This window comes from Alternaria novae-zelandiae (assembly GCF_023758075.1).
Source record: "Alternaria novae-zelandiae strain BMP 2774 chromosome Unknown scaffold_14, whole genome shotgun sequence".
NCBI lineage: Eukaryota > Fungi > Ascomycota > Dothideomycetes > Pleosporales > Pleosporaceae > Alternaria > Alternaria novae-zelandiae.
The window spans coordinates 729650-751480 of record NW_026056974.1 but is presented as its reverse complement, the minus strand read 5'-3'; the positions used below and the strand labels follow the sequence as shown (position 1 = coordinate 751480).

At 52.4% G+C, this 21831-nt stretch overlaps 6 protein-coding genes across 6 annotated transcripts; 3 read left to right on the top strand and 3 right to left on the bottom strand.

Annotated features, from left to right (window-relative positions):
* Window positions 1–42: 42 nt before the first annotated feature.
* On the top strand, window positions 43–2793 carry J4E88_007104 (uncharacterized protein; the record flags this gene model as incomplete). The annotated part of the gene is made up of 1 exon (XM_049400725.1): window positions 43–2793. One exon carries the CDS (start codon window positions 43–45, stop codon window positions 2791–2793), a length of 2751 nt encoding a protein of 916 aa, XP_049253673.1.
* An 840-nt stretch (window positions 2794–3633) lies between these two features.
* Window positions 3634–4971, bottom strand: J4E88_007103 (uncharacterized protein; the record flags this gene model as incomplete). Its single annotated transcript, XM_049400724.1, has 1 exon — window positions 3634–4971. The coding sequence occupies one exon, from the start codon at window positions 4969–4971 to the stop codon at window positions 3634–3636; it is 1338 nt and encodes a 445-aa protein (XP_049253672.1).
* A 651-nt stretch (window positions 4972–5622) lies between these two features.
* J4E88_007102 (uncharacterized protein) lies at window positions 5623–7170 on the bottom strand (the record flags this gene model as incomplete). Its single annotated transcript, XM_049400723.1, has 1 exon — window positions 5623–7170. The coding sequence occupies one exon, from the start codon at window positions 7168–7170 to the stop codon at window positions 5623–5625; it is 1548 nt and encodes a 515-aa protein (XP_049253671.1).
* Window positions 7171–8167: 997 nt separating this feature from the next.
* On the bottom strand, window positions 8168–9869 carry J4E88_007101 (uncharacterized protein; the record flags this gene model as incomplete). Its single annotated transcript, XM_049400722.1, has 2 exons — window positions 8168–9054; window positions 9377–9869. 2 exons carry the CDS (start codon window positions 9867–9869, stop codon window positions 8168–8170), a joined length of 1380 nt encoding a protein of 459 aa, XP_049253670.1.
* A 1924-nt stretch (window positions 9870–11793) lies between these two features.
* On the top strand, window positions 11794–12321 carry J4E88_007100 (uncharacterized protein; the record flags this gene model as incomplete). Its single annotated transcript, XM_049400721.1, has 1 exon — window positions 11794–12321. One exon carries the CDS (start codon window positions 11794–11796, stop codon window positions 12319–12321), a length of 528 nt encoding a protein of 175 aa, XP_049253669.1.
* An 8688-nt stretch (window positions 12322–21009) lies between these two features.
* Window positions 21010–21803, top strand: J4E88_007099 (uncharacterized protein; the record flags this gene model as incomplete). The annotated part of the gene is made up of 4 exons (XM_049400720.1): window positions 21010–21171; window positions 21224–21260; window positions 21310–21377; window positions 21429–21803. 4 exons carry the CDS (start codon window positions 21010–21012, stop codon window positions 21801–21803), a joined length of 642 nt encoding a protein of 213 aa, XP_049253668.1.
* Window positions 21804–21831: the final 28 nt, after the last annotated feature.

Here is a 21831-nt window from a genome sequence, read left to right as displayed (position 1 = left end):
GGTCAATAGCTCTTTGTTTGGACTGTTTTGTCAGTCAACGAAATGGTACAATTACCATCAAGCCGTTCTCTTGCAATGCCACGGTCTGATCTTACGCAATTTGATGCAATCGATTTCGACGTCCAGCTGAACAATCCCGCATTAGCCCACGTCGAGTGCGACCTTCCCTACGAGAATATGGCTAAAAGGAAACCACGCGGCAACGGTGGTTCTGGACAGGATGGCAAACAAGAGAAAGGGGGGAAGAAGAACGGTACTGGCAAAGCTGATGAGGCACCAAGGGCAGCGGAGATCCGAAATAAATACATGCCACACCTGGTTTTGGTGACTACAGAGCCAGGAAAAAAAAAGAAGTTGCACGAAACATGGGAGTCCATAAAAAAGAGCCTTGAATCCTGGCAAGAGCTGACGGCGAAGGCAAAGGATTGGGAAAAGGACCACGCTGCGTATTACGAATTTGAAGCGATTGAAGCTGAATATAAGGCCAAATTTCAAGCGCACCAAGATGCCCTAGATCTCGAAGACCAGCAGACTGGTCATCGTCGTGGGCATTTACAACAGACCAAAGACGCCAAGAAGGCGATGATGCTCGCACAACAGGCCTACAAGAAAGTGAAGAAGGATAAAGATAAAAAGAGATTCGACAGAGTGGAACGCCGACAGAACCACGATTGGGCAACCACCGCGCAACAAGTACTCGAAGACTGGCTCTTCTATCAGGAGGCCTCCAATCGGCGAAGGAGGGGACGATATCTGGACCCGGACGAAAGAATGCTTGCCGAGGCGGAACGACTGCAGCGGAAGCTCACATACAAGCTCGAAACGTCAGGCACCGATGGTGGTTATTATGACTGGCTGCATTCGTTGCTTGAACTTTATGACTCAAGAGCCATTGGCGGTCAAAGCTACAGACAAGGTTTCGAAGATCATCTGGGAAACCAGATCCGGGATATGAGGAACAGTGCAGGAGCTATTCCTCGCGTCGGGCCAGGTGAACTTCGCCTGTGGACACCGATGTACAGGCGTCGACTTGTTGGCTTGCGTCGCTCAGGGGAAGACGACGCTGACAGCGATATCCCAGATGAGATACCGCACCGCTTTGAACTGGATGAGGCAGCCATTGAGACAGAGCGGGCAAAGGTGGACAGTAAAATAGATAGCGAAACGGAGAATCTCCTATACACCTCGCATGAGGAAAGACGCCAGGACGAAGTCACACAGTATAAGAACGATAGGCCTAACACTTCGAATGTACGGGAAGTAACGACGTCCAGTGGAACCATCATTGAAGACAGGTGGGGACAAATTCGGACGGAACAGGGCCTGTTCATATCTGCACGGGAGAGCTCATGGGACTGGCTGACTTCGTATGACTTGCTCGGGCCGGTGAAATCGGGCTGGCACCCTGAGACAAGCGCAGTCAGAGACGATCCAGAAGACTTGGTATATCCTGAGAGTGGAAGCGAACGCGGCAGCCAGGTGGATGCACCACAGGCTTCCGGTGATCAGCCTACTGGTGAACCCTCGCGCGATCCTATCGGCACTAGAGCAGAGAATGGCGAAGCTGGCATCGAAGAGGGTCAACGTCGTCTCCGAAAAGAGAAGAATGGGCGCGGGAAAGGGACAAGCAAGCCCGGTTCCGCCTCGCAGTCATCCGGAAAGGCCTCAGCAGGTGGTGAGCCGACTAACGACGCGACCATACTCGAGAAGCCAGCAGGTGAAAGCCGAAAAGCTGGCAAAGCGACCATCAATTACCCATACCCCGCCAGAGAGTTCTGGAGAGATTCGAAACCATTCCAATTGGGCGAACGCAAGTTCGTCACCACCGAGTGGGCAGAGGAAACGACCGGTCGCCGCGAACGACACACATACCGAAAGCTGCAGCATGCCTCACCTGTCAACTCGCCCCCTCAATCTCCAGTATTAGAGGAAATATCAGATGCCACCATACCCGTGGGCTTCCCCGAGACGGATACGCGAGCTGTCGCTCTAGAGCCAAGATCTCGCAGGAAAATATGTCTTCTGAATCCCAATAGATGCCGAGCATTCTGGCCCCACTCTTTGAACGAGTGTTGGATACCATACTCAGAGCGACCGACGCGGCCTGAAGAACCTGTAAAGTGGCCCATCCAGGGGATAGATGCACCCAAAGACGTGACCGAAGGGGGTCCGGATGGATACGTGCCGGCACTCGGTATGCCTGTATACCGCTCTAGGCTATACGACCACTATGGACTGATGTTCCAGAGCACACCCAAGGATGAGGCCCCAGCGCGGCCCATATGGCCTAGGATTGGAATACGAGTGCCATATGAACCAATGACGTTCGAAGACCTTCGTCTGTGCAGAGAAGATGAGGGTAAGGGTGAGACGGAGCCGGAGGCATCGAATGTTGCAGAGCCGGTGGAAGTTCCGGCAACATCCAGCCAAGGAAACATAGGCAAGATCCTGGCTCCTGATGCGCATCTAAGAGGTGTCCATGAGGTCCGGTCGATGGCGGTGCCAATTATCGAGGAACCGCAACGGCCGTGGGCAGATCCTGAAGAAGAGCCTGATGAAAATGACTCGGGCTCGGGCTCGGACGCGGACGCGGAATCGGACGATGAAGGTGATCTTTTCCATGAATCCTACGTGACAGGCTCCTTTCCAGGCGGCCTGCCCGCACCCGTATCACCGCCGACGGAAGCCTCGGGGACTACCGCCCCGGATGGAACAGCTCTAACAAGTGTTGCGCCAGAAGCTGCTGTGTCTACAGAGGACGACCAAATGGATAATGGTGCCGAAGATCTGTAGACACAACACCACCGTATACCGGTTCAACCATATGTACGTAGATGTCGGTCTTTATCCATGATTATTCGTTGATTGTAGCAGGTATCGGGTGAAGCGTCATGAAGTTTGATCGGGTGAGGGAGCCTTGCTGGATTTCGTTCGTCGGTGCGCGGAGGGACGCGTCGTCTTCGCGTTATCTAGGTGGCATGGTCTCGCTACCATGGAAGGTAAGGACTGGGAAAAATGTATCCATATCGCGAGGTATTCGGTAAGACATCGAAGCTCGCAGGATTGTGGCATCGGGCAATCGTTGATGTTTGTTGGCCGACGTGTAGTACTGAAGTTTGCAGTCGCGGTTTGAGGCCGGATTTGTGCTTAGTAATCAATGTGCGTCATAGCTCAAGCTTCCCAGCTGAACCCCATCCATCCCTGACGCAGCCTCCCAACATCAAGGACATCGATAGTGTGTCCGGAGAACCAATTGATATTCGAACAATTTAGCTGAATTATACGGCAATATAGTGTGAGTTAGGGTTCGATGCACCCATTAATGCCCCGTGGCAGAGTGAGTTGCACCTATTTTTTATGGACCTTAACACCAGGAACCGGAATTGTTACTGTACACTCGTGGATTCATTAATTCTCGAAATGTTTGAAAGATTTATCACTACATGATAGTGATGTCGATATGCGCATACACTACGCGCGCGACAGACAGTCGGCCATCACGCTCAATGTAATGAGGTGGCCGTAGCGACTACGCATAACTCACGACATGCCTGGAGTGTCAAACAGTTGCAGTATTCCCGAAACTTCCATCGCAGTCCGGCTATATCAAAGATACAACCACATGTCCTGCCCCTACACCCACATACTCCTCCGCGATCTCCTCTCCTCTCCTTCAGGGTACTTTGGGTCCTCGCCGAGATACTCCATCCTGTTCTCTTGGTAACGCTTCCCACTACTACCCTGCTCCAGATTCCAACATCTCTCAATCTCTTCCCAAACATTCTTAGCCCGGCGACCTATCTTAGGAGCCAGGATCCTGGCTTCTGCTATAGTAGGCGGAGCTTTCGGGTCTGCGGTCTGCCTGCTGTCCAACCAGTATAGATACGCATGGCGCGCCGATACCAACTCGCCAACTCGCCAAACCTTCGAATCCCGCGATGCTAGACCTGGATGCATGAAGATCTGGTATGTCTCATCTAGGCGAGGATTGGGTTGGAGGCAGACGCGATCGTATGGTGGCTGGCGGAAACCTAGGAACGCAATGATGCGTGGATCGTTGATGAGGAGGAAGTCGACTGGCCCGTTATCCATACTTGCTGCTACTTGGGTGACCTGGTTGTTGTTGTTGTCGCGATGTACGCACATAGCAACGATGATAGCGCTTGGGTAATAGTCGGCTTGGATTTCTTGGACCTTTGTCATGGGAAAAGCTTCAAAACCATGGATTCGTACAACTGTACAGGTAGCGGGGGTATGCCTTTCGCATGCGACACCTGCAGAAGTGATTGGAGCAGGTGGTGGTATCGGCGATGAGGGTGGAGGCGAAAGTGCTGTCTTTGGGTTGGCATGTTCGATCGTGACAGGTTGGAGATTTCTCGCTAGAGGTAAGTCTTCCTTGTGAACATCCAGGTCCTGTGCGACCTCAAGGCTGACTTTCTTTTGCAGTGAATCGTCGGCAGCAGCATCCTCGCCCGCAATCTCTTCGGACGCGCCATGGCTTCCGATATCGTCTTGCGCTTCATCGAGCTTCTCCGCCTCTTCTTCCTCCTCTGCCAATTCTTCGACCAAAGGCAGCTTGTACGACAACCTCTCTTCTCGATGATCATGCGCAGTCGCAAACTCATTATACACCCTTGTCACCTCGCCGTTCCCTAGCCTCTGGAGAATATTCTTGATCCTCTGCGTCCACAATTCCAGCAAGTGCTTCTTTTGGCCGCCTCTGGTGAGAATCAAGCGCATGGTGTTGATGAGCTCACTGGCTGCGGCTTCGGGCATGACAGCGAAGAGCCGAGGTTCAAAGACGGTAAGACTGCTCGACGTCGTGGGTGGCCTCTTCCGTCTGTATGTCTTGGGAGTCTGCATCGCATTTGTCTCAGGCGCGGTGGTGTTGAGCGGTGGGGTAGGCGCGGGCGTGAAGAATTGCTGGGGGTCTGGCGTGTCGCTTTGCATCTTGGTGCCTTCTTCGCGCATACTGGTCTTGGTATATTAATGTTTCGGGGTTTACTAGACAATTCGTTGAGATGTGTTGTTATTGATGGTTGCGTGGTGGGCGTTTGCGCGCAGAGTTGTTTTGTTTTGTCTCACTTTCGCTTGCGCTCTCACTCGCGACCTCCAAAACGAGAGAAAACATTGAAAGGACTATACACAGCACTAATTATTGTTCCAACTCCAGCAACTGATGGAAGCAATAAGTGATATACCCACGAACATTGAGACAACGCTATAGAAGTCAAACTAGCGATACCGCTATCGCGTCTGCCATCACATGAGCTCGGGTCGCATGTCACCTCTGTAGACGTTTACTCATTGAATCACATTGAATACTTAGTGTAGAGCCATATTTTGTCTCCCATGCTATCCGTGTGTGTACGTAGAACTTTGGGTATGCATCAACGTACTGTAGACCGAGCTTAGTCAGCGGATGCGCGAGCACTTTGATGAAGATAATGGAAGCACCTTTGCATTAGTTTATCACTGTATCGTGATCTCTCATTCCTTCCCAGATACCATGCATCACACGTCTCCGGCACATGCCTCTACTACACATTATCATACAGGCCCCGCCATCCAAATCCTTTTGCCAGACATCTTTGCTCTAAGTGCACCTCAGCTGATACCGTACTACGCTTTCACCTGCGCTTCATACTCTGCAATAGCCCCATTGATCTCATTGACCATCTTCTCCCTTCTCAAAGCATCCGCTTCCGTCTCTGGGTCCTGGAGATCTGGCACGGGCTTACCCGTGACATTCTTGAGGGCTTGTTCGGCGACAGCAACATTCCGAAAGTCCTCATCAAACGCATCTTGAGCAGCAAGAAGCTCCTTCCGTGCCTCTTCGGTGATGACCTCAAGCTGTGCAACACTATCACGCGGCTGTTGCGTCGCGCGAGCGGCTGCCATCCGCATCGTAGCCATGCGCTCCCTTAGTCGAACGCCATACAACGCATTGCGACATGCTTGGAGCCTGACTCTGGCATCAGCGAGAGTGTACTCTTCGGGACTGGATTCGCTACTGGTATTCGCGGAGACCAGCAAAGCACGAAGTTCATCGGATGACTGCGGACGCGCTCGCTCGAGAGCCTGAAGTCGCGTCATCTCACGCAGGTCCTCGAAAGGTATGTTGAAGAAGTGGACACCCGTTTCCGTTCGTTTGTCTGCTGCACGCCAGTGTAAGGGGCCAGGTGTCGTTCTTCCAACGTCGCGGTTGTCTCGCAATGGGCTATCGACCTCAGCAGCGACAACTTCCTTCTCCGGTTTGGAGCCTGGCGAAGCATGGTGGTTGACTTGGAAATAGGTGTCGTCACGACCAAGGCCAGAAGTAGTGACATTAACTCGAGCGTCATCGACATCCATCATTTGAACGTCTTGCTCGGGTATCGGCTGTCTTTCCAGGTCGATAGCATCTTGCGCACCTCTGTCTTTGTTGCTGGGGGTTTGTGCATTGTATGTCTTCAGGCGTTCTAGAATGAAGTTGGTGTCGACAACGTCCTCCATTGCCATCGTCTCCTCGTTCACGTCGCCCCTAACGGCATCACTGACTGACTTTTGCCTTGTATCGTAGCCAGTGTGCTTTTGGAATATTGCGTCTTTAGAAGTCTCGTTGCGTGAGCCAGCTACAGCAGCATCAGAGGCGGGCTCGACTGAAACATCATCGGAGATATCGTCTTCCTGAAGAGAAGGAAGTTTTGCGGTCTCCTCTTTCGCACTCTGACTCGCCGTAAGGCTGTTCGATCCGGTAGCCGGGACCCATACTTCAAAGCCGTATTTGTTTACACTCTTTACCAGAGGAGTGGTTGGTCCAGCTTCCGGTCCACCAGCCTTCTTCCGATGCGAACGTCTTGTTGGAGTCTCGGTCGTACTATCCTTCTTCCCATTGCGTCCCCCCTTCTCACGCATTTGGGGCTGGAAGTGTTTATCCCGGAGGTGATCGACAGTTTGTTGAGTGCCTTGACCTTGTGGCGCACGACTACTCGGGGAATTCGGTTCGTGTTTAGATGGAGATTCTGTGACTGCCTTGGGCTTGATAGTCTTGCGTCGCTTTGATTTGGGTTCGCTGATGTTTGTACCAGGCAAATTTGTTTCACTGTTGCCGGGCTCATGCTTCTTAGCTGCTTGCTTCGGTTCTTTGTCACAAGACCTAGCTGCCGGGACGCTGCTCTCACTTCCCATATCATTGAAGTTTCTATCGGTAATAGCAAATTCCGATGCAGGAGCGCGAGGCCTCCTAGTCAAAGAGGTCGGATTGATGGCGGCCGGTGGAGAACGTGATCGACGGGGTGCTCTACCGTTGGTTTCCTTCGCGACGAGCTTTCATGCACCGTAACTTCCAACCTGAGCGTCTCAATTTCGGAGCTCGTTGAGCTCAAGAGAGGCAGAGAGGTTATGGTTAGCACACGAGTACGTACCGAAGACTGGTGGTTCAATTAAGATGACGAGCAATGTCGACGATTTCCAGGACCACTTGGTCATAGCGGCTCGATATTGATATAGTGAATTCGCGTGCGGGAAAATCTCTGCACAGCCGATACAGGCCGTTGCAAGATTGGTTTCGTCTCATGCATCGCAAGATGTCGTGGACAATGTGATGGTCATCGTCGGCGTCAAAAGCGTTTAAAGTCCACACTTCGCTGAGAAGGAGGCAAAGACATCCGCTTATGGCGAACATCACGAGGTCTCGGGTCGACTGTCAGATCCGCGAGCTTGCAAGTATGTCCCCGAAGGTAGATGAAGATGCGCGGTTGTGGTTGCGGTGCTGTTGTCACCATGATGACGTCATCGTTACCGAAACTAGCGCCGATCTCGCGTGCGCGACACGCGTGCTTGGACCCTGAAGTCCCAAACTTCACGACATTCGACGAGGACCAAGGCTGCCATCTTTCCAACACGAACAATTTTCTCATTATCGTCAATACTCGTTGTCGCACATGAATACCAGCGAATAATACACGCCCAACGTCTGTTCATGCGATTATACGAAGTTTTCCTCGCGCGCGATGCTCAGCACATGGAGGATTCGCACCACTTTTTAATCTTGCTGAGCGAAGACATTCTGCCCTCTAGCTAACAACTAGGATCATACGCAAAGCTTCCTTGACCTGCTACCGATATTCAACGCCATGAACCCGCGCCGAAACTTCTCACTCCGTCTCGAACCCACCAAACCTTCCTAGCCCTGACGCACCCTTTTCTTCCTCTCGAACATCGTTTTCCGCTCCTCCGCGTCCATCACGCCAGTTCCGTTCGACTTATACATCGGCATGGCAGTCTTGACGCCAGACTCCATCCATCGTGCCCACCGGTTATGCAAGTCCACGATACCGTGATTACGCACAAAGGTCTCTAGGTCAGCAAGCACTGCTTGTTCGGCGGTAGCATCCTTGTCTTCCTCGGCGGCTCGACGACGCGTCCACACGAGATGCATATACTCCTGGCGCTCAGCGTCTGTCGTCAAGATCTGGCCCATTTCTTCCATAACCTGTCGTAGACTCGGTCCGGCGGTACCAGTGGTGATGATAGTCGTCGGCCAGATCGGAACCCCAGTCTTTCGAAGCTTTGACTTGGGGGGCTGGGTGTTGGCTTCAGCCGGAGTGGGTTTGGCAGGTCGCTTTCCAAGCTGCTTCTGAGACGGTCGTGAGACTTTCTTCAGGATACCCTGCGAGCGCTTGCCCTTCACAGGGAGAGACTCCCCGAAGTCTCCGTCTTCTTTGTCATCGTCGGCTTCTTCGCTGCTGTCTTCAAAAACTTCGCTGTCATCTTCAGGCTCTTCTTCCGACCGGTTCGCGACTTGTCCCTCAATATCACCGTCGTCATCTACATCCGAGAAACCAACGAGCTCCGCATCTCCAGCTCCTTCATCCTCCACACGAGGTGCGTCCAGAAGGTTCGACAGCCCCGCCCTCATGGCCTGAGCAGCCTCAATTTCGGCCTGGCGACGCCGGACTAATGCTCCGAGGTCTCCAGACCCAGGCTTGCGTGCTCCGGTCGATGCAGAGTCACCAGCAGTCTGGCCCCCAACCTCTTCCTCTGCGTCGCTCCAATGCCCTTCGACGTCCTCTGGCTGTAATAGTGTATGACCACCGATACGCATAGGACGTGTCATCGTTGTCGGGGCCGACGGGAATGCCTGGCTTGGAACGCGACGAGAATTCTTGGAAGCTGGTACGCTAGGGATGACGAACGGATGCCTCGGTGGGCTATCTTGTGGAGTCGTCGATGGTGGCGGAGTCGTTGTCGGCGTCGTTGTTGGCGTAGTCGATAGTGATGGTGCAAATACTGCTCGTGGACGCTCAGCTTATCAAAGGTCAGCGATCGCAATTGCGGGGAGACAGACTTCGAAAGCACAAACAACCAACTTGAAGAGAACGCAATTGTTTACCACTGTCAGCTTGAGCAGCAAGCTCGTCCTGCTTCTGCTTTGCACGCATAGTCGCAGCCGCTCGCCTATTCAGCTCTTCAAGTCCCGCATGGCGCCCCCATACAAGTCGACAGGTTTTCCAAGCATTCCTTATCATCTGGAGGTCCTCGTCGGTGTCCTCTTGACCATGGTTGTCCGGCATTGGGCCAGCAGGTTCCAACTTCCAGATCGGTATCATCATGGGAAGCTGCGTGAAACTGATGACTATCTTCCCCTCCTTCTCAACAAACATGCGAAGGATATCGGGGTTCTCGATGAGGACAGTGTCGGTGTCAAGGTTGCCGGTGCATTTCATCACGACCATGATCACTTTAGTGGTGAAACCCTTGGACGGTGGGCTCTTAGCGATCCTGGTGATTGTAGCGGTCGCACTGTGAACGTGCACAGGGCCATGTTGTTTGTCGATGTTCATGTCGGGGAAGGGGGTTTCTACCGGAACCTCCTGAGTGGACATGGTCACTGTTGTACGGGCAGTGTAGAGCAAAGATGGCTGCAGAAACAATTGGTAAGAATTGATAGTGGTCTTTGTTCTATATGAGGGCCACAGTGCTCCAATGTGTGGTGGGGTGGTGGAGAGATTGCTCTCGCACTGACGCGTGCAAGGTGGTTTGTGTCTTTCATTGAGTACCCTGCACACCTTTTTGGATCGTAAAGCACAACATGATATGTTCCGGAACTAACAACATCGTTACCTGGAGTCCCAAGGATCATGACCGCTTCGCGCTCATACTCATATCACCTCCGGATGCAGTCTCGTTCAATGGTGGACTTATCCATCCCTTGCGCTATCAACCAGACACTGTTTCTCGACATCGCCCTTCACAACACCGTCAATCCAGGTCATTCCATGAGCATGCGCGATTCCACGAGCTTCTTTCAGCTACCGCAACCCAACGAAGTCTAAGCAAAGCGTGTCCAAATGGCCACCTCGACGTTGTGCGGTTTCGCCGAAATGCAACCCATTCAGCAACCGAAAATTCTTCGCCCAAGCTGGTACACCATCCCAGCAATCTTTTCCACGATTCAGTCTTACACTTCGGCAGCGGAGTGGTTCTATTACCTAACCTTCATCTCACACATACTATGCAGATCTGACTCGGCGCACATAGCCAAAGCTCATCTTATCTCCTTCTTACGCGCCCGGCCGCGCATCCAGATGTGGCACGAAGCTTTACTCTCTGAGATGTACGACGAAGACGATCCAAACCTGCCGTCGGTACTGGAAAGTACGGATCTCTTGCATCCTTTGATTCAGAGATTCCACGAGTATTGTACGCAGAGATTCTCGTTAATGACGAGAGAGGATGTCTTTGTCGCGCGATGTGTGGTAGTTGACTTCATTTACAGGCGCTTGGACGAGGCGCAGAAGGCAGCTGAGATGGCGAGAGATGCGCAGACCAGGAAAGTGCTGGAACAGCAGGGTCTGGCTGTAAAGCAGCGCGAGCAGGCTCGCAGAGATTTTGAGGCTTCTTGTCTCCACTTTGGCAGTACCGTGCAAGACACGCCTGCTATTGGTCAGATTGGTGTCCTGGATCTTGCTGCTCTCTTAGCTGTGTTGTCTTTGCAATCACCTCTTGGCCTACCCGTCACGCCCGAACCTGTGCTTGCTGCGACTATAGCGCCTATTCAGCAGGTATCATGGTTGAAGGGTCTTGCGCGCAGTTTGGCTCAGCTTGCAGTAGAGGTCACTCCATCCTACACTCACTTGGCAGCGTAGTCCTGTTGTATGACAAGCTTTGGCATAACTGCGTGCGCAAACTTTGAAACTAACTTTGATGTTTCGCTCGTATAGGACAATGAAATGAGGTTAGATAATGAGGCCAAACAAGCAATAGTCAACTTACCACAAGGTAAGTGCAAGTATTTATTGGAGTGACGAGTTACCTTCTCTTTTGCCTCTCAAATTCCTTCTATACTTATATATATATATATATATATATATATATATATTGCATTAACATCTCTTACTACCTAGCTGATCAGTCAGGTGCTGCTTTTGACCGTCACTACCGACCCGTCACACTCCTTGCCTTACAAGAAGATGAAGCTTGCGACATCTTGCTTTGAGACCTCCGCAGTCGCTCCGCGGGAGTCGCGACCCTTGAGAAGCTCACCCAATTCACCGATTCGATCATTGTGGCCCTACCTTGGCGATGTGAATGAGAGCCTTCTCCGCCGCTTATGTCGACCGAGAACGGTCCATGATCTGACTCTTGTTCTACTCAACCAATTTCACTCTTGAGTTCAGAGCCTATAGACCCCTTATAAACGGCCCTTTACCCTCTACCATTTTAACCACTATCAGAAGCTTTCAACAGAACATCACATTCAACAGTCAACCGCACCGAAAACACACACAATCGATTGTAACGGTAAAAATGGTCGAGACAATGAACGCACACACGTCCTGTTACACCAACAGTATCCTCCAAAGACTCAAGGATATCATTGGTCTCAAAGACTTCCTGTTCTACGGGAACATCATCACACGAGTCTTTCGATGCAACATCAGCGGGTCCGGCTCTTCACCAGCACTGTTTCGCATGTTCAACTCCAACTCAGATGCAATCTTCCTCCACAACGAGATCGCGATCATGACGAAGACCGTGATAGAAAAATACAACCTTCCAATATTCGAGGACGAGAAGAATGGCGCTAGCTCTTCACGCTATTCCGCGAGCGCAGACGATAGCTACGGCCACCAGCTATTTGATGTCGTAGATCATTTCGCGGGTACGGAAGGGGCACGACCAGCTGATGCGCATACCGCGCGATCTCAGGTCATGCGGTGTGTGGAGATGGTGCAGCAGGAGCAGCAGCAGATCGAGCAGGCAGTCGACGATGTTGCGGCGGTGTTTGCATCAATGGGGGTGAATGCCATGGCAACGGATGCAATGGAGTTTTGACTCAGCTTCGGGGTGCGAAGGGTGAAGGCTAGAGGTAACATATATTTGCGAATGATTAGAACGGTACAAGTCATAGCAACGGGAAGACGATATACACGTTGCAGTTCACCAAGTACATATAGCATGCATGGCCCGGAGGCACACAATCCATCCTTTCAGTCAACATTGGTCATCACAAAGATATCATGCGAGTGTTCAAAGAGTGTATACATGAATTGTTGAGGCTTACAAGGGACCAGCCCCAGCTCACAACTAGCTAATGATCATCAAGGTGAGACTTACGGACGACCAGCGCCCAGCTCACCACCAGCACCCACAAACCGGATACCACCACACCACATCTCCGCCGCCGCCACCACCACCACTCACTCCTTCTTGACCACCTTCTTGGCCGTCACCGGCACCCGACCCTTCATGTAGAAGTCAGCTCCAAATCTCTCCACCTCCTTGGTGAGACTTGAGTGACTCCTCAAAGGCCGAGCGCCGGCCGTACCCGCGAGAACCTTGCCTCCGAAGGTCTGGTTGAACGCCTCAACGAAGGCCTTCCACCCCTTGGTGGGCTTGCCGGCGGTGAGGTTGGCGAGGATCCACTTGCGCTCCTCCGCCACATAGGCCTGCACGACCTCACGGAACCGGACGCTGGTGTTGCGCCGGATCTGCTGAACAGTGCGCTTGTTCAGCGCCGTGATGGCCTCCTGCGAAGCCCAGTTGCGCGGGGGAGGGTTGGCGAAGATGCGCTTCTTGCCGTTCTTGTCGAGGAGCTTGATGACCAGCTTGTGCTTCTGGTCGAACGCGGTGCCGTCGGCGAGAAGCTCGAACCGGCCGGGGACAAACTGAGTGAACTCAGGAGTGGCCTTGAAGTTGTCGGCGTCGGTGTAGTCGGTGGCGTATGCGCCCCAAGTGACGTTCCGGAACAGTTCTGGCTTGGTGGTGTCTTTGACGTCGCCAGCGACGTCGCCCACGTCCGAGTCGTAGTACTCGTTGCCGGCCTTGGCGGCGGTGGCGATGAGCGCAGCGTGGTCAGCCCGCTTCGGGTCCAGAATGCGCTTGTTGCGCTTCAGGGCGGGCACCGAGATGGGCACCGAAGGTTGGGCGGTCTGCTTCGTGCGACGCTTGGGAGGCTTGGTGTCGGCCTCGGAGTCGTTGTCGTCCTCAGACTGGGTGACAAGTTGATCGATCTTGCGCTTATGGCCAGCGCCAGCAATGGGGGTGGGTGAAGAAGGATGAAGGGCGGATTGGATGCAACGCAGTTTGAGCTTGAGACCTGAGCGACCAGATCCTGCGTTGGGGAGGCCGGCCGCGTGACTCACGGGGATGGGAGTGGAGTCGACCGCGGTGGTGTTCTTGGGGCGCCTGATCTTGAGCTTGAGCAGACGAGGCTTGCCAGAGCTGTAAGAAGCAGACGGAGAAGGAGCGCCGGTGGAGCGAGGGCCGAAGGTGTGTCCAGCACGAGCAGCTCCCATGGGTACATCGATCGGTGAGGCCTGCTCAACCGAAGGGAGGATGACGGAAGGTGACCTTGTGGGAGTCGTGAAGGGATCCTGGGGACGAGCGTGACGAAGTCCAGCCAAGATGGTGGCAGCTTCAAGCATGCCGGGTGAGACCAGCTCAACCGAGGGCAGAGTAGAGGAAGACATGATGATGGAAAGGTATCGTAAAGAGTAATGGGTATCGTGAAGATTGAAAGATGGAAGTAAGAAGCTGAGTGCTGACGAATGTATGGTAATGTGCTGTAAACTGAGAAAGTCGTAATGAGAAGATAGAAGAAGCTGGGTGGTCTGACGATAGATTCTGCCAAGGAGGAGGGCAGTTTAAGTATGAGGACTGCTGTCGACGGCTGCGACTGTTTCTCATTAAGCTGCTATTGTCTCGAGGTGAGCTGCACGAGTTTCTGCCGTCTTGTCCCAATCGGGTGGTGAAGGCTGGTAATTCCTATTGTGAGTCGTAGTGAAGACGTAAAATCGACCCATCTTGAGCGCGTTCACTTCGCGGAACAATACGATTGTGCTGAGAAGCGGTCAAGACGGGACAAGTCGAGGTGACCTGCGATAGTTCCAGACGTCAGAGAGCCATCTGATACCCAAATATGGCTTTCTCAGCACATCAATACTGGACTTCTCCATTGTGAGCGGGCGCTCATGAGACTCATTGTTTCGGTCATGATAGCTCTTGATGCTGCCTCTTGTTCCAGGGTCTTGTTCCAGGGTCTCGCTCCCATCAGACCCTTTCACCTTCACTTGGTCGCGGCGTTCCCCTTGGTGTGGGTGGTGCGAACATTGTAATTTTTGCAGCAGCCAGGACGCATATCGCTCCTTGTCTTATCAGATCCATATCTCTCCAGATCCCTCTTTTCAAACGAGTCGCGCAAATCCGTATGAATAGAGGAAGTTGGTGTAGTGGGCGCAGCTCGTACGTGACGATATGTGCTGATGGCTCGTGTGCACGCTAGCGCTGGATATGGTTAGCGTGGCTGATGACATCATCCATAGGATTTCTCGTTTGGCAGCTCTAGCTCTAGCACCCATGAACGCATCTGCTCACCCTGTCGACGTGGCTATCAGCGTTCACATCCTTAGAAACAATGCGATCGCAGAGCCCGCAATGGTTCCAGATGAATGCCTGGGAGAATTAGTAGCGATGCCGGCCGAAGTTCTGTAAAATTGACGATGGCGCATGCAGGACGCAACGCGTCAAGGCAGCAGCTTTGCATTTGTCTTTGCATTACCCAAGAGTATAGCTACTGCTCTCACACCTTTACTTTTCCAGATTAGATGCTGTATTTCTGTCAGTCGTAATGGCTAGTTCACCATCTATCGACGTCGCCATCACTTCTTCGCCCGACGTTTTCGACATCGACGGATCCACCAATCTGAACATCCGCCTCAGTCTCACGCTTCGTCATGACAAACCGATTACATTGCACAAACGTGAAACGAGCCTCTTCGACGGCAAGATACTTCATGATGGCGGGCTCACGTTCACCGATGTCGAGACTGGCCAACGCGTGCCACGCAGCACCTTGAATATCTGCTATTTCTCTAGCGAGAGCTTTTCATGGGCGACTAGAGGTCAATACGTTACACTACATCCAGGGAGACAACATAACATTCACACCGGCTTTACACCTCTAAATACAAGCGGACGGGAGAAATCGGATCCAGGAGTATCGTGGGTGAGGTCGTTGAAGTTCGCCGGCTTCAAAGATGGGCGAACATATAGAATGAGCATCAGTGAGAACGCTTTTGCCAAGGACTGGTTTGAGGGAACACTCTGGGAGCTACTAGGATGGCAGATGCTGGGTTGGGCGCCGACGACAGTCCACACGCACATCAGCTATAGGGTTGTTGAGTCATCGGTTGTCACGATCAAGCGACTCGAGGCTGATGATGATATCCGCCTCGAGGACGTACTCTCTGTGAAACCGACTGATTGAGCTATCATCTAGTTCAGCAAGTCGTAGCTGAATGCTTAGACCACACCCGTCTCTAACCGTTCGACCAACACCACCCGTGTCTTTCTGCTCTAATCAAGTCTATCTTGAAGGTGATGCTTTCATATGCGGCTCTTACACCCTATATCTGTACCGATCTTCCCTCCTAACGCCAATCATCTCCGCAAAGGTCGTCTTCAGATCTCTAGCCATCGTGTATACGATCTCTTCCGTTCTCGCAATACGTATCGGTACGTCGTGCCAGTCTACACGCCGACGCAGCTCCCCAGACTCGACGTCTTTGACTAGTTCGTTTAACAATGCAGCATTCAACTTGTAAAACCCCACGAAATGCCGCGAATGCGCAAAATGCGCAAGCTCATGCAGCATTGTCCTTACCAAGTCGTTCATGTGGACGAAACGGCGTGGATCGCGATCGTCACGTAAACGTAACTGTATGTTCAACGGAATGATCTCGGTTGTAGTTTTCCCATAACGATCTATGCCGTATTGCTTTTGAGTCAGGGACTTGCCATGGCAGGAAGAGTACTGCGAGAGCTCATGCAGCATTGGGACAGTCCAGCCATGCCGACGCATGATAGGTCCGACGATGTAGGCACATCGTCGCAGGAGGTAGAGGGCGTAGGATCGGTGAGGTAGGCCATCGAGTGTCGTGTAGCTATAGAAGGAGCTATCTAGGCCGCGTTGGGGTGGCAGATGGTCTAGTCGATGGAACATGGTTGAGCTGATGCTGTGAACGCTTTACACCTGGGTTTGGTCAGACTTTACATTCTTTGAGACGAAGCAAAGGCCGTAAGCAGAGAGCGAGAAGGCGAACTTGGAAGCTGGTGAATCACATGCGCAACCGGCCTCAGCTGTTTTCTATCCCCTTGGTGCTTGCATCCAGTGAGCATTCATTAAAAAGCTATCGGAACAGTGACGTTAGCATGAAAGCGGACTACTAGAGCCGCATGGAAATGGAAAGGTTCGGTACATATACAAGACACTGGTAGTGAGACACGCATTTCTCTTCAGCGAAGATTGTCTCAACGGTCATGGCCCCACCCAAGACATTGTGTACAAAATATAGGTATCAATATGCGTTCACAATGTCTATAAGCGACAACGTAGAGCAATGGCTGTGAACACAGCCACGATAGTCAACAAAGGGCCTCCAGTTATTCGTACGGCTTTGTTCACTCCATGCACTTCACAATGACGTTGCTCGTGCTCAGCCCAAACCGCCAAAGCACAGTTGAAAGAGAAGTGGATATCTGTACTTGATGCAAGCTAGACAATCTACAGCAAGTACGAATTGACAACGTTCCAATTACTGGAAGTTTCCAAATACATCGCTCGATTCGAGATGACGAAGCTAACCATAGCCAAGGTGACCTTCACACAGTGAACCGCCTAGACACGCCAGCGACTATCAAAAGAATCGAGGATAGCCATCTTAAAGTCTTTCAAGTCCCTGCCTTAGCGATAAACAACCCGCTGTCTTCCACGAAGAGCTCGCGAGACGTCTCTTTTTGAATGAAGTCTGGGACAAATTCAAGCCTGAGACCTGGCCGTGCGAACTCATGCGATCGAAGCTGGAGCTTCTCGATTTGCAGATCGAGTGTGTACGCCCGGGAACAGCGTTGACCCGAAGCAAATGACCGCAGTATCTGAGGGCGCCCGGTATCGTCTCTGTCTCTGCGTGACCCTAGCGCTCGTATCGGGTATCGAAGACACCGCATGGCCGCAAGGCCCCACCTCATCTGGGGAGGCGCAGGACTGCAAGCTTGCACGACTGAAAGTAAGAGACCCCTTTGCTGATGTCTCGGATCAGTCGAAGGCTTTGCACCACAATGTACTCGTGAGTTCTGCCGTGATACTCGTCGAAGCGATCCCAGAGGACATGGGTATGGATGTGGAGACACGGTACGACCATGTGAATGCCGTTCATCGCATAACTGGAAAGCTGGGGTTTGGCTGTAGAAACTGGAAGTCGAGAGCTTATGTCGCATTGTGACGTTGCCGCCGGGTAGTAGTGTCTTCGAAGGCAAGGATGGACCATCTTTGTGCTATCTGGATCTAGCATTGTTAGCTCATTACTACAATCATTAGACTGTCGGTAACATACTTCCATCCCACAATCATCTCCAACGGCGAAATCTCGCGGCTATTGTTCACTATGTTCACTATGCGCATTAATCCCATCCTCCGGCACATGGCTCTGATCCGTCCCGGCTGGTGATACTCAGGCTTCAGTGGTACAGTTTCAATGTTACTTACAGGGCTACCCTGGCCAACGATGGTAATCCGTCTTCAAGCATAGGTACGCAACGCGTCTGTGAAGAGGGGCTACCTGGAGATGCGGCGGTACCTGGACACTGCTTACATGCGGGAAGTGGCAGTGCTGCGTTAAGAGGGGTGTCGTCGTAAGCAAGTAGCCGTTGGGGAATAGAGGAAATGAGCCTGACGACAATGTGCGGGAATTTCCTGGACTCCTGGAGTAGTTATCATGGGTACCGTAAAGACACCACGGTAAAGGTTAGGTTTTTCGATAGATCGACCGTTGATCTACCGAACAGGCTGACCCAAGCCCTACGATTTGGGTCGACTCCACGATGCTGACCCGTTTTGACAGTTCCCAATTCCTCTCTTGGGATCGGGTGATGAGACTCCGAAATTTGCTCCGTTGAGCTGGTCTCGTTGGAGTCACAATAGCGCCGAGCGAGAACATGAAGCACGGTACGTGTTCAATGGTACTCGGTAGCTTTCGGTCCTCGGAGGCTAACAGGACATCGCCCTGAAAAGCAAACATCCAATGAACTTAGAATCAGCGGCGTACAGCATTGCGCCACTGTGAGCCAACGAAGGGTCCGCGGGTGCGGCGTCGCCTCGCTTTTCTGGAACTGCGGCAGCGGACAACGTAGCCGGGCTGCCAAAGAACGCCCTCCACAACAAGCGCGGAAGCAAGCGCAAAAAGAGGGTCCACGCAACGTACTGACATAATGGCACCCCTTCGTTGTGACAGAAGCAAAAACCGTTGCACGTCGTTGTACGTAAGTTGGACGAATGCGTCACAGTAAGCGCCAAGCTGGAGCGTTGGGTATCAGCTGCAAAACGGCATCTTCCTGTTACGTGGACAGAAACGTAGCGGGTATCGGAGTCTTAGCGATATGCAAACAGTTTCAACCGCCATCGAAGATGTCTGGTAGGAAAGGGGAAGCTCCAATGGGCGAGCAGACAACCTGGTGCTTACGCGCGGGCCACTGTCGACTCGGCATATGTGCAGCTCTTCTCGCGTGGGCTGCATGCACCCACATATGATTGGCGGTTTGATAACACTATGATGTCGCTCGCCTGAACGGTGTGTAGGGCTGCGCACGAGTCCTCTTTGAAGGTGATTGACATGAAGATTGACAAGTTGAGAGTTGTCGGACACCCGGCCGATGCCGAATCGCACTAGCGCCTTGGCGTCGCGTGGTGCCCAGCCGCTGGGGACGCCTTCGAATCGTGACTTGTGGAGAAGGGGTCCGCTCTGTTCCCACGACACCATGCCCTTTTGTAACGCTACGTTGTCGACGATCCTCATGTCACAGCGCGCGCCCAGGCTAAGGCCCTCACTGTCGGACGCATCCTCAGGCTCAGATCTTTACCGGGCAGAAGGACCGACTCAACCCTGGTTCCGCGGGGAAAGAAAAGCAAGGAGAATCTCAGAAACAACAATGTGTCAACGGCACCGCTGTACAGCCTATATGGAGCTTCATCTATGTGAGGAAGCCACAGACAGAAAGAGAGCTCATCCCGCGCGCATAGTCAGCTACGACCCGTTGATAATCTCCACAGCAGGTCTCAGCGAGAAAAGGCCGCCGCCGGGTCATCGCGGCTCGCGTACAGCTAAAGATCCGGTCTAAAAGCTACCCGCACATCTCCTGGAGCCACAGTTATTCTGCTCACCAAAAGTTTTAGTGGAAGTTGATCTTGTCCAATTTCTGATGTCTCCACCTGTATTCGACATGCCTCGGCGACTTCTAACGGTCTTGAGCAGCTGCATGCGCTGCTGATGACTGATCTGCAGATTTTCAGGGCCATACTGCTTCTGCTCGCTTTCTAGCAACGCAGCTGTGAGACTATCATAGGTCAACGGAGTAGGAACCAAGCATGTCAAGTGGCAGAGCCGTCTCGCTGACTGCGACGTAGGATATACTGTAGCGTCCTGTCATTTTCATGGGGTTGACACTAGGGTCCCGGCCCGGGCCTCAACCAATTCAATTCAAGCTCAGCACATGAAAGCTCCTTTCCAGACGGCTCGCGATGGTGTTCGTGCCGTCAATTTCTAAAGCTTCGTACTTTGGCGAGGTAGAGATTGAAAAAGCGCATTGCGTGCGCAAGTCCGTCTCTAGGTCCGCCCCGTGCGTCTCTAGCTGCAGCCTGCAAACGCGAAGGATGATCATGGTTTTGCCCACACAAAGTTTTTAGTCTTCGCTTACAAAATCCGCGAATGAGAGTTTACCGTCTCCTGTACGACATCACGCAAGCCGTGCCACGTTCCTGCATGTGTGTGTACACTCCGCTTTTTCGACTGATCTTCCCGAGTCCTCAGTTGCATCCTTTACCGCTCTGGTTCGGTACGACGCTCGAGATGGAATCACATCCACGACTCCTTAGCCCGTGTGTAATATCACGATCTCACTTCCCAGGATGCTGGCGGCCGAAGGAGCCCTATGCATCGGGCTGAAACACTACATCCGGCAAACATGGTTGGTGACACCATAGCCGCCATCACAAAACGAATGAACACGAACTGCTCAAGGTCGAACCATACACAACTTTTGCTCACGCGTGCCGCTTGAAGTTGGAGCTACTTCTCCAACTTTTCGTGACAGCCGAACAGCTCACCATTGTGCAGGGACTGGGTTCTCTGCGTTCTGTAGATCCCGGGAAAACCGGAACGTCGCACGGGACGTGTTGAGACCGATCTCACACACTTCGTTGCTCTCGCGTTTTCGACTCGTGGCCATGCCGAAGGTTTCCTGACAGGGCTGCAGACCCTGGCACCCGCGGAGTAATTGGCGAATGTCACTGTTCGGTGGGCGTACGGAAGGTGGGTACGTGCATAAGTGTGGTTAAAGGTAAAGCCACCGACGAAGCCCATACCACCCATCTCGTTCAGGGATCTGGGCAGCTGTGAAATACTCTATGTTTCCCACAAAAGCAGCCTGATTCACCTTATCTGGTCGTCTTGAGACCTACGCTATCACATCATGGCTGGATCATTATCTGATAACCCGAGGGGCAGGCAAGCGGTCGAGATCTCTTCTGTCTTCACTGGTTTGGCTCTCATCACCGTCGTCCTTCGACTGTACACGCGCTTTTTTATAATTCGCTGCGTGGGTATCGAAGATGCCGGCATCGCTCTCGCAATGGTAAGTTAATTACTACGTCATGTTGTGTATACTCATGCTAACCTTCTGCCAGCTCTGCTCCATTGGCCTGACAATCGCCATTGGTATCCGTTAGTATATGCCTGACTATGCCATCTTATAGACACTGACAAAATACAGAGGCCGAATATGGTATGGGCAGACACATCAAAACAATCCCAGACGATCATATGGTCAAGTTCTTGAGGGTACGACACTCTCAACGTGTACTTCAGGGCACTGCTAACATGAAGCGATAGACATTCTGGTCCAGTCTCATCGTATACTACCTGTCGCTCGGGTTGACCAAAGGATCAATGCTCCTCCAATATCGACGCATCTTCCCGACCAAGAAGTTTCAAATCGCGAACTGGCTCACGATGGCCGTTGTCGTCGCCTACACCATCTGGACAGTCTTCTCCAGTATCTTCACCTGTACACCCGTACGAGCCTTCTGGACTCACGAGAAGTCTACTTGTCTTAACCAATTCGCCGTCTGGTTCACGAACGCCGCCATCAACATCCTTACCGATTTCGCAATCATCCTTCTTCCTATTCCGGTCATCCAGAAGTTAAACCTCGGCAAGAGGCAGAAGATTGGACTCATCTCCATCTTCGCAGTTGGCGGATTGTGAGTATTCCTCCCTGGTGCTACCTTGTTCT